At 38.1% G+C, this 12719-nt stretch overlaps 1 protein-coding gene across 1 annotated transcript in view; it reads right to left on the bottom strand.

Annotated features, from left to right (window-relative positions):
- The window catches only part of tmprss15 (transmembrane serine protease 15), a 159572-nt gene that overhangs the window by 101897 nt on the left and 44956 nt on the right, over window positions 1-12719 (bottom strand). The window contains exons 9-10 of the mRNA XM_051926620.1: window positions 11664-11801; window positions 4333-4482 (exon numbers count right to left, since the gene is read on the bottom strand). Coding sequence (XP_051782580.1) covers window positions 4333-4482; window positions 11664-11801 — 288 coding nt within the window. The remainder of the gene's footprint in view (window positions 1-4332; window positions 4483-11663; window positions 11802-12719) is intronic.

The following is a 12719-nucleotide window of genomic DNA, read 5'->3' as shown; positions in this document are numbered from 1 at the left end:
TCATATTCTTTTTGCTCTTAACATCAGCTATATCATACATATTGCATACCAGGGATTTTGCATCCAAACCTGCTGGAGTAGGATCCAGGTTTCCTGTAATCCTACTTTGGATAAAGAGGTTTAGATATTGTATATATTGTTCTTAATCTCAGATACTATCTCTGTCGTTTTGTGTCTGTCCATACTCCTATTACCTGCTCTTGCTCTGCTCATTATGGATTTACTGTACTTTATGTTGGGCTATTTAAGTCTCACCACCCCTAACCTTCACACTACATGCTTGTTTTTCTTTGTTTCCTTCAATACAGCTAGGTGGGGTCTGCACACTGATTCAAGTCTATGAGACATTTTCTTCCTAAGCTCCCATGATTTTCATGATCACACCTGTCAGAACACAGTAGAATCTGTTTTCTGATTTTTGATATCTTTTCAGGCCTGCAGGTGGCAAAATTATGTCTATAAATTGTATGTGCCTAAGGTGGAATCAGAGTTCAATATAGCTGGTAGAAAATAACTAAGCCCAGTACTGGAGATTTTTTAATACAATATTGAAGGCAGTTTCCTCCCACAGTCCAAAGACATGCAGGTTAGGTGCATTGGCGATCCTAAATTGTCCCTAATGTGTGTGCTGTGTGTGTGTGTGTGTGTGTGTGTGTATGTGTGTGCGTGTACTTGCGTGTGTTTGTGTGTGTGTGTGTGTGTGTGTGTGTGTGTGTGTGTGTGTGTGTGTGTCCTGTGGTGGGTTGGCGCCCTGCCCTGGATTGGTTCCTGCCTTGCGCATTGTGTTGGTTGGGATTGGTTCCAGCAGAACCCCATGACCCTGTGTTCAGATTAAGCAGGTGGGGAAAATGGATGGATGGATGGATATTGAAGGCATTCATTATAAGCACATTGTCTTGGAGAGAGATATATTGTGTGCTGTAGACATTTTGAGTAAGAACCCCTCAAACCTTAAAATTCACCTAAATTTCACTACAAATTGGCCCATTCTAGGCAATAAAAGGAAAATATAAAAAGTTTCAACAGTCAGATTCGTTCAGCGCAAATGACATAGAAAATATTTTAAAAATTATAACATTGTGTAAAATTGTTCATACTCAGTATCTGTTTTTGATTATGCTTGTTTTTATCAGGCAAAAACAAAACTAGATAGTAAAACATGTAGTGTAGTAAGCTTCCACTAACATTAAACTCATATCCAAATCCGTTTAGTGTAAAGTTCTGTCTGATTGTGACACAAAACTAAACTCCATAGGAACTCCATGCCATTACTAAAACTAAAACTGAAACTGATAGATATAAAAATAAAATAGAAATGTCTTTGTGAAATAAAAAGTAAATTAAAACTAAAAATACATGATGAAGGAAACTCTAACTAAACTGAATTTCCAAGTAAAGTCAGAAAAAATATAGAAGTAAAAAGTAATATAAAAAGGCAAAACTATAATAATCCTGAAGCTGAATTAATTGTGCAGGTGCAGAGCTAACAATCATTTTGCTGTCCCCACTGAACTCTCTTCAACCGCACAACGGACTGCTGCACCCACATACACAAGCCTAGGTGCACCTCTTTTAATTATTTATTTTTTAAAGTAGCACACCACAAAACTGACAAAACATGGGCAATCCATCCATACATCCATTATCCAACCCGATATATCCTAACTGGGCCATTTCACTATAATTATATAACCAAGGTCACAGTTTGTTATTGATCTGATGTATGTAGTGTGAACAATTTAAATACAATCACTTGTGAGCTGAGAATAAATTTCTTTTATACTAATGATTTCTTTATTGTAACAAAATGTGCAATAAAGTTTTCACTTATCTCTTCACTTGATTTTTCACTCCAGGTAACCAGGTGAATGTTGTAGTGATAAAAGGCTATTCTATTTCAGGCACTCAGGGTATTCTAATTACATGTCCAATCCACCCCTGTTTTCTCCCCTCAATCCAGAGAAGAAGTGGTTGTAGTTCTACAGTATGTCTTGTCACACTCATCAGCTCTCCAAAATATCACAGATGGTGGCTCCAGTAACACTGCAAACACTTCATGTCTACTTGTAATCTCATTTTCCAGTCACTACTCAGACCACAAGTAACCAGGCACCCCAACAAAACACTTTCACCACAACAGAAACGCATAAACATTTTATCTATATATTTTTACAGTATTAAAAGCAAGAGTGATACTTAAAAAGAGGCTAATATTGTGGTTTTTATTACATCAGACCATCTTATCGTTTACATCTACAAAAATGACTTTTAATTATATGTCAAAAAAACATTTCCACTGGTGCCCTTATTAATCTTACAGGATAATAGTACATGTGAAAAATCAAACATTTGATAGTGCGCTTAAAAAGGAACTGAACTCTTTGGGGCAGGCACCAGGGGCCTCATGTATAACATTGCGCATAGAATTCACACTAAAACATGGTGTCCAGACAAATGGATGTTGTAAGAGATGTGACCAATGAAATAAGGAATATAAGGGCTGTGATATATGATATTGACCACAAATTAAATAAATTGGTTAAAAAAACATTCTGTACCTGATTACCTGTTTTTACATTCTACTAATTACATTCAAACAAAGTGGTAACGCTGTTCGATTTGACTGATCATTTGGTGGGCCGGGGTGAGGTTCATCATACCACATCTCTTCTGGTATGGGCAAGCCACAATTGTGTGCCACATTATTCAGCATACTACATGCTTGCACAATGTGACACACTTTCTGTGCACTATATAGCAGCACATTAAGAGTGGAATTGCTTTCTATTTACATAAGCAAATTCGTTCTATGAAGGCGCCTTTATCGTGTCGGCACAGAGCACCACAATGGATAGATTCCCTGCTCTTTACATGGTTCTTTGAGGTGACTTGCCATCCTTAAAAGGACTGGTTGCCTTTTGCTGCACTAGTTAGAAAAAGCACCTGTGACTGTGCGGAGTTGCCAATTTTATAGGCCGTTTTTATAGGCCAGCTCATTTCAGTGATTCATCCCTGGCTGATTAAACTAGTTCAATACCATTGCAAAAGCAATGTGTGTGCAGTCAATCACTCGGACTACATTTGGAAAACTTAACCTTGCTGCAAATTACACTATGACATTTACCATGACTTAGTGATGATTGTGAAATACCCGCTCAGTCAGCAATTTCTTGTTAAAAAGCGCCTGTGGCTAAAAACCCAAGGGTGAACAGAACTTGCAAAGGTACAGGTAGAGCACAATTCATCAAATTCTGCCTTTGTAAAGCCATCCCCAATTCAGCACACAGCTCCAAGAGGATAGCTATTGGAAATCGAAATCAACTTAGAAGCCAGTCATCATCATCTATAAATATCCGCTCTCTTCTAATTCTTCCATTTGTGATGTCTTCTAACAACACTACAGCAGCTATGGTAGTTGGAATAGTTTGGTCATTACCTACACCAATATATATTGTCATAGAGTGATTAAAATAAAGTGAATTACATTTGTTAATGATACGCAATTCATTTTGGTGTATTTGATAAAATCCAAATCATGGATGCGAAAATAAAAAATAAAAATGACACAGAAACAGTAGTACTGTTTTGCAGCTGGGTGCTGCCTGTTTGCAAAACTAAACAGAAAGTTGTGCACACATATTGTGAGGCTGCTGTGAAAATTTGTGTGGCTTTATGCCAAGTTTAGTTTTTATATTTGTCTAAGTAAGCTTGAAAACGGGTGTACGCAACATATATGTGTGTATGCACCATTTATACTTGAGGCACCAGGTGATTGGGAAAAGCAAAAAACTGGCCATTCATTGGATCACTCCCTACTTAAATTCTAGGTCCCTACTTTCAAATTTGGATTCACTGCTTATTGTTGTTTCAAAAGTAATAGGAATAAATAGCTGTGGTTCATTGGTATCAGAAACAGTGAAAAAGAATTTAGTGTCTGTTTGAATTTATGACCAGAGTACATGCAAGACTTATGCATTTTAAGGGAAAACATAAGCAAAACCTATTCCCATTTTTAAAATGGAAAAGAAGGCTAGAGAAAAAGGTTTTGGCTTTCTAACCATAGTCAGATGTGTGACTTGTGTGAATAAAAAAGAAAAAAAATTGCATGTAGTATACAGGAAGGAAAGGAGTGGATAAAGCTGAGAAAATAAATGTTGCGTTAGAACAGAGTGTAGTATAAGCAACAACTAGAGAAGAACAGGGAAGGGCTAAAAAGCTGATAATTTTTAGATAGTTAAGCACATTTTCATATGTTAAAAGATGATGCAGAAGCAATAGACATACCATAACATAGAAACCACAGGAGTTTTAGGACTGTTTACTGATAATTACCTGTGCTATTCCCAAAAGTATGATCAAATTCAGGTCCAGAAAATGGTGGGAATATTCCTCTATTGAGTCGTGTCCATTGTCCATTATTTTTCAGGTCTTGTGTCCAGTAACACATCCCCTCTTCAAATGAACAGTTAATTTTCTCCTCATCTGTAGAAAAGAAAAATAAAGAAGGCATTACATTTAATTAAAATATGTTTAAACCCTGAATTCTGAATCTGTCAGTAAGTGGCTATAATTACTTCCTCTGTGACAGTAACAATTTCTGTATGAGTTGTCTCTGAACGCTCAGGTTTTCTTCTACAGTGAAATTTTGCATTTAACTTAATCAGCAGCTATAAATTGAATGGGAGTGAGTGTGTCTGATGATGAATTAGAGTTCCATATACATTTTTGGGTTGACCATTTGTGATATCACACCTTCCTACTTGGTTCTGTTTAAGTGCACTTCAGGTAAGAGGTCTGGGTGAAATGGATTATTGCAGTTGAACTGATCTACACAACAAGCAATTTAAGATAAATTTTTTTTCAAGAAGATAAAAAGCAAATATATATATATATATATATATATATATATGTATTATAAAAAAAATCCTGGGAGAGAATGACTAGGCAGACGAGACGTGATCTTCGCATGAAGATCACAGAAGACACTTAAAAGACCCACGAGATGAAAGAGATTGGCCACGGAGCGAGTCGCGGTGACCTTAAACATGAACCTTTGCACCAAGAGATTGACCCAGGACCATCTCGCGGGGACGTAGAACATGAGATTCTTGTAAGACATGCCCTACTTACAACCAATATTAAATAAGACCACAGGCAACAAAACACTCAGTCGTGTCAAGGCTTTGAGCACACCCAGATCCTGGGCTCTCAGCGCATATAAAGTGTATAAGGACAATATGTTATAGATGAAACATTGACGACTAAGTGAAGAAGAAAGAGCAGCGTGGAGAAAAGAGACTCAAAAGCGTTGGAGAGAAAAAAATGCAAAAAAGAAAAAGAATAATCTAGGTGCAAATTCAGAAAATAAGGAGAATAATAATCAGTCCGGAACAAGTGGAATTGAAAAAAAGCATGTCCAATCGGGCTTAAATTAATTAAAAGACAAAGTATAACTTCATATCTATCTATCTATCTATCTATCTATCTATCTATCTATCTATCTATCTATCTATCTATCTATCTATCTATCTATCTATCTAAAGATGTTCAAAAACGTTGGTGCTATACACATGCAGAGCAGGTTAGAGATTATGAAAGCAGTGGAATTCGAAAGGCTGAAAAAAAATGACGGTGCGATACACATGCAGAGAAAGGTAAAGAATATGAAAGCAGGAAAATTCGAAAGTATTGTAGTGACCCTTCCAGGTTGAAGCCTTTTTTTTGGATTGACTGTTAGGTTCGACTGAGGGAGGGTGGAGTACAGCACGGAAGACTGACAGCAGGCTATTGATTGATGCAGTAATTTCCCGGGATGGGAGGAAGGGTTGGAGAGGGTGCCAAAAGGTTGTGTTTGGGGTTATGAAGTCAGCGTTCTTTTACTTGATTGTTCAAGTAAAACATTTGTGAGACTTTACTACGTCTGTCTGTTTTTTTTTTTTTACTTCTTCTCTTTTCAAGCCGGACGCAGAGGTCGCTACAGTATCAAAAAAAGATAGTATAGATTGCATTAGCACAAACAAAAGGAAATTATTACTCGAAAAAAGGGAAAATAATCATCACGGATCAGGTGTAATTGAAAAAATAGCAGGACAAAGCGAGGTCAGAAATAGAAGACAGAGTAGAAAACAAAGTAAACGTCATAAAGAGGTTAAAAAACAAGGGGGCCAAACACATGCAGAACAGGTTAGAGATAATGAAAACAGTGAAATTCAAAAGACTCAAAAAAAATGTAGGCGCAAAACACATGCAGAGCAAGATACAGAATATGAATGCAGAAAAAAACGAAAGTGTCAAAACAATGAAAGTAAACATTGCATTAACGCAAACAAAGAGAAATTATTACTCGGAGAAATAACGAAAAGGCGAATAGAGATCGAATATATGGACACAGGTGATATGTCAGAAGTATGTAAATATTGTAAGGCTTTGAAGTTTAAGTCAGAGAATTTCAAAAACGGAGTTTACCTCACATACATTTATTGGTTACTTTGCAAAAAAATTATTAACTGCTGATGATGTGGATCGTTTTGTCTGTGCTGAAATTGCAAACAGAGAAACATATCCTGAATTATGGTACAAGGTCATTAAACACATGTCTCACGGACCTCATGTAAAAGATGCAGCATGTTGGGACTCTAAAGATTCCAAATATTGTTTTTAAAGAAGTTCTGAAATAAAAGTGAAACTAATGAAATAGCAACAATTTAAAGAAAAAAAAAATCTTAAAAGTGTGTATCTGGAAAACCAAACGCGGGGGTTGGCGAGTGAAGCGAGCAGGGGGTGAAGCCCCCTAGTATATAAATATTGTAAAAAGGTGCCGACCTGACACAGAATGACACCGTGAGGCACACGTAAAATAAATAAACTTTTTATTTTTTTTCACCTGTGGGGCACGTCTTCCCCGTGACCCCTAAAGGCACAACACAGTCCCAAGTACAGCAAACAAAACACCAACACGCACAGTCCTCCTTTGCACCACCACTCCTCCATCAAGCTTCATTCTCCTCCTCCCAATGGGCTCAGGAGTCCCAGCTGCAGGACCCCCTGTCGGCGCCTGCGGGACCCAACAGGGCTGCACCCAACTCCAATTCCAATGGAGCCCTGCGGGAAACTGAGGCACCGCTCCAACCCAGGGGGGGCAGGCATCTAGCGTCCAGGTCCATATATAACATATCCAAATACAGTGGAACCTCGGTTCTCGAACGTCTCTGAACACGTACAAATCGGGTTACGACCAAAAAGTTCACCAGACTTTTGCATCTATTCACGAACACACTCGGTATACGAACAAGCCAGTTTCCCTTTTGGTTTGTGCACGCCGATGATTCAGTCTCTCCCTGTGCATTCTCTGTGCAGCAAGCGAGAGAGAGAGAGCGTGCAAGAGAGACACACACACACGCACGCTTGCGTGCACGCGAGTGAGACACACACACGAGAGAGAGAGAGAGAGACACACACACGCGCACGCGACAGAGAGAGACACACACGGGAGAGAGGGCTGGCCAGGCTTGTTTTTAAAGGGACTGATTCTAGCATTGTTTTAACCTCGTTGTATTTAATGAAGACTTTTTTCTATTGGATTTTAACCTCCACTTCACTTCTGTTTACATCAATTGGTTTCCTAGCGTGTATTGTTGCAATGTTACTTTTCTTGGTTGTTTATTAAATTACGGATTTTTCAAATGTAAATTTTTTTCCCTGTGCTTAAAAGTCATTAAAAAAAGTTTTTTTAGCGAGCGGTTCGTAGTGCTATAGCGCGAACACTTGTAATGTTAGTTTTCTCTGGTGGTCAAGGTTTTCTCAGTGATATGTGTTTTTACATTTAGTTTACTATTACGCTGTGCATTCTATGGTATAATTAACTATATCTGTGCTTAAAAATCTTTTAAAAAATATATTTACATACAGTTCGTACGGTCTGGAACGGATTAATTGTATTTACATATAGTCCTATGGGGGGAATTACTTCAGGTCACGACCAAATCGGGTTACGACCAGAGTTTTGGAACGAATTACGGTCATGACCCGAGGTTCCACTGTATTCTGATGAAAGCAATGTGAATGTGCCTTTGACTGACCTGTTTGTTTTGTTTTGCAGATTACGGAAGCAGAAGGAGAGGGAGAAAGAGCCGTGTCTTACACACGCATGTATCTTTTTAGAAGCAACAGAAAAAAAAATAGCCAAAAACTAATCAAATCATCAGGTAAGTTCAGCTGGAGTAAATAGGAGTAAAACGGATGAGGAGAAGTAACTTTGCTAACAGTGAGAAGTCAATCACCTAGCGGGTAGTGAAAGCTTAAAGTCGACAGTCTTCTAGTGATTCAACTGAATTTGGAAAGCACTGAAGCCACAGCAGAAAGGGACAAAGATGAACTCAGAGCTGAATGTAAGTTGCATCTACTCTCTACCCTATGAAGGCACACTTCTATGTTGTATCACCTGCAGCATGTACAGTTCTGGTTTTCCAATTGACAATACAGACAGCTTCACCTGACAAAAGTGCTTAGTTAATTTAGAGTTGGTTGGGAAAATACACGAATTGGAGAACTATGTCAGGAACTTGATAGGAATTAGGCACACCAAAAATTGGATCGACTTGGTTTGTTTAGACAATTTGGCTACTTATGATTCGGCTTCCGGGCGGCATGGTGGCGCAGTGGGTGGCACTGCTGCCTCGCAGTTGGGAGACCTGGGGACCCGGGTTCGCTTCCCGGGCCCTCCCTGCGTGGAGTTTGCATGTTCTCCCCGTGTCTGCGTGGGTTTCCTCCGGGCACTCCAGTTTCCTCCCACAGTCCAAAGACATGCTGGTTAGGTGGATTGGCGATTCTAAATTGGCCCTAGTGTATGCATGGTGTGTGGGTGTGTTTGTGTGTGTCCTGCGGTGGGTTGGCACCCTGCCCGGGATTGGTTCCTGCCTTGTGCCCTGTGTTGGCTGGGATTGGCTCCAGCAGACCCCCGTGACCCTGTGTTCAGATTCAGCGGGTTGGAAAATGGATGGATGGATGGATTCGGCTTCCGTCTCTCCAGGTCCCACTGTAGTCCATGTGTGGCTGAAATCAGCAGCACCAATTCAGCCACAGGGCGACAGTGAGATGGGGGTCTAAGATGCCAAAATTTAGTCCCTCGGGACCCAGGTCACCAATTCGGACCCAGAACAGATTCTTAGCACTCTGCAGAGTGCTGTGGATCCTGAGAACAATAAAGTGCTCACTGTTGGTGATTCCATAGTGCGGAATGTTAGAATTCCAAACTATGTAAAACCAGCAGTTAATGTTATATGCCCCCCAGAGGCAAAGATATCTTATTTAGAGGCTCAATTGGATTGTGTCGCCACTGAAAAAGTATCTACCTTATTGCTGCATGTCAGCACTAATGATATTTATTTACAGCAATACGAGGTATTAAAGGGGAGCTACATCTCTCTATACACCAAAGCTAAAAGAAAATGTTGGAATTTAATTGTGTCTGACCCCTTATGAAGATTATATAGAGGGGAAGTGATTTATAGCAGATTTTGTTCCCTTCACTGCTGGCTTGAAACTTGGTGCACAAATAAAAGCATAGACTTTGTGAACAATTGGGAAGATTTTTGGTGAAGGCCTGGATTTTTTTTTTTGAATCATCCCAAAATATGGCAGCAAAATAACCTGGCTGACTGATAAGAGCACCATCCAGGCCGCAGTCATGTGATCTTAAATAACAGGCTGTTGCTTATCCCACCAGTTCATATGCTGTAGCTGTTATCCATAACCCTGTTGTGGGGCATCCTATAAATTTAGTCATGATTTAAATTACTTGATAACCAAAAAATATGGCATATAATTAGACCAAGAGATAAAACGAGACCCTCCACCAGGGGCACCTGTAATAGAAACTTAGTTCAAATTAAAACAAAAATATATCACCGGTTCAGGAATATCTTTGTAGTTTTAAATGCTGATAATTGAAAATTCACTCCCTTGGAATTGGAGCAGCTTTGGTAAATGATAGTATATTAAGTACAAAATCTGATCTATGTCTTCTCACTGAAACCTGGATTAATAATTCTGACACCGTTCCCCTACCTGAGGTGTCACCAGATGGATACACATTATTTCATAATCTAGAGATACTGGTTGAGGAGGCAGCCTTGGAATAATGCATTGTGACAAAATTTAGGTGACAACATCCTTTCAGGCACTCATTTTAAATATGAAAACAGATTCCAGTACATTTGTATTTCTAGTCTACAGACCACCAGGGTCATATTCATTGTTTATGACTGAATTTGGCAATCTTTTATCTGATTTGGCTATAAATTATGATCAAGTAGTGTTGATGTGGAAACAGACACTTTTAGCAAATGTTTTACTTATTTGTTCACTTCAGGAGGATTGTGTGAGATTGTCAAAGGTCCAATTCATAATCATAACCACACATTAGATTTAATCATAACTTACAGAGTTAAAATTCAAAATAAAACTCTATTAACTCTATTAAATGAAGTTATTCCTGATCACTACTTAATTATGTTTGATTTAATTCTGCCATTACCAATACATCCACAGATTAAAACAAAGACAGTGCAACATCTAGATTGTACTTACTGCTTCAAAAATCATACTGTAGATACTTTGAGTAAGTCAAATGTAATTGTGGAAAACCGTCTAGATCAGTTAACATCAAATGTAAACATGGAGACAACGTTCAGCACCATTGACTGTATAATCCAGAAGTATTTTCCAGTAATTCTATAGTATATTGTATTAACATATTGACTAAGAGTGTCAGTACTTCAAAGCACCTAAACACAAAGTAAACGTTATATTTTTAACAGATGTGACAGAGTTTGTATGTAACTGTGCCAATCCTGTTTTATATACTTGGACTTGGGGATAAAATGAATGCTATATCTCCAGAGTTAGTTGAATCCTGTCTGCAATCATTACATTTCTTTTTTGATTTTTCTGTGTTAAGAGTGCATTCTAAAATTATAAAGAACCAATTGCGAAAAATTGTTTCAGTTATTTGTGATGTTAATTTAAGTCTTAGGAGTGTATCATTCATGGTTTTCTTCAGCTCCATTTTAAATTGTGTTCTGTATTGATATTATAATTATCCTTGTAATTAATTCATTACCTTTTCATAGTGTGTTTATTTTTATTTTAAGTTGTCTTAAAGGTGTCTACTAAAATATTATTATTATTTTTATTAATAATAATAATTCTTCATGTTTGATGTTCTCTTCTTTAATATCCATGGTTAAATAGTAAACATTTTCCTCCATGCATAGCTGTAGGTTCACTTGCATATTTTGAGCCTGATAGTGTCCGTTTAATGTTTTTATTTCATGTTTTGTTTTTGTGATGTTAAATGTCATACAATTGATGCTCATTTTTAAAGATTTAATTAAATCTTTATTTCTTTTAAGATTTCATTTTTAATTCAGTATCCTTTGTGGTAATGTTTCCTTGTTTCTTTATTTAATTCTTTGGTGTTTTTAATATGCAAAACATTTTGCAGAATTTTAATATTGATAATGATACCAAAGTACATACTGTATCTGCTCACGAATCCCATTTGTTCAAAGCTACTCACTTAACTTGGCCATCTATTCCTATTACTACAATGCTCCCCCACCAAACAAAATATCTTTATAAAACAAAGACATTGAGTTACTTACTTGTAAGGTTATTAATGTATTCTGCCTTGTATGTTATGTTAAATCCACTAAAACTTGTATATTCATTTGTGGAAAACACAACACTTGCTTCATCAGAAAATATCATGAGAGATCCTGAAACAGAGCCTGAAAGTGAATCTGAAAAAATAAAAAAACAAAGAATAAGGAACATTCTGGGCTCTGGTGGCATTGCTGCCTATTGGATTTAGCAGTAGTATCTTACTAAACATAATCAATTGATAAAAAGAAAGGCACTTGTTTTTCAAAATTGGAAATAAAAATACATAAAAACAACGGAAATTATACAATACAGGCGCAAGTTTCTCAAAAGTATAATGAAATTAAGTATGTTGTAAACTCAATCTTAAGATCAATCATTAATTTACAAAGGTTTCCTGAAATCCATCACAAGAGGATCACAAAGTAATACAGCAAATTCTTTGTAATTTTCATGCTGTCTGACCCAAGCACAGCTTATGCTGCCCACCTCTTTTGCCAACTGTAGCGACGGACAGCAGTCATGAAACAGGGTATATTAAATTCATATTCCTGCAGTTCTCTCAATAATTGGAGTACTAAGATTTTTACTTGAGGAGATATAATATTGGGCAGCACGGTGGCACAGTGGTAGCGCTGCTGCCTCGCAGTTAGGAGACCCGGGTTCACTTCCCGGGTCCTCCCTGTGTGGAGTTTGCATGTTCTCCCCGTGTCTGCGTGGGTTTCCTCCGGGCACTCCGGTTTCCTCCCACAGTCCAAAGACATGCAGGTTAGGTGGATTGGCGGTTCTAAATTGGCCCTAGTGTGTGGGTGTGTTTGTGTGTGTCCTGCGGTGGGTTGGCACCCTGCCCAGGATTGGTTCCTGCCTTGTGCCCTGTGTTGGCTGGGATTGGCTCCAGCAGACCCCCGTGACCCTGTGTTCAGATTCAGCGGGTTGGAAAATGGATGGATGGATGGAGATATAATATTCATTATTAAATTAACTAATACACTTGCATGAATATAGTTCATAGATGCATTACTAATATAGATTGTTCCTTGCTTACTTCCTCCCGTGCT

This window comes from Erpetoichthys calabaricus, chromosome 4, assembly GCF_900747795.2.
Source record: "Erpetoichthys calabaricus chromosome 4, fErpCal1.3, whole genome shotgun sequence".
NCBI lineage: Eukaryota > Metazoa > Chordata > Cladistia > Polypteriformes > Polypteridae > Erpetoichthys > Erpetoichthys calabaricus.
The sequence above is the reverse complement of the archived record's forward strand: the minus strand, read 5'-3'. Positions and strand labels throughout refer to the sequence as shown.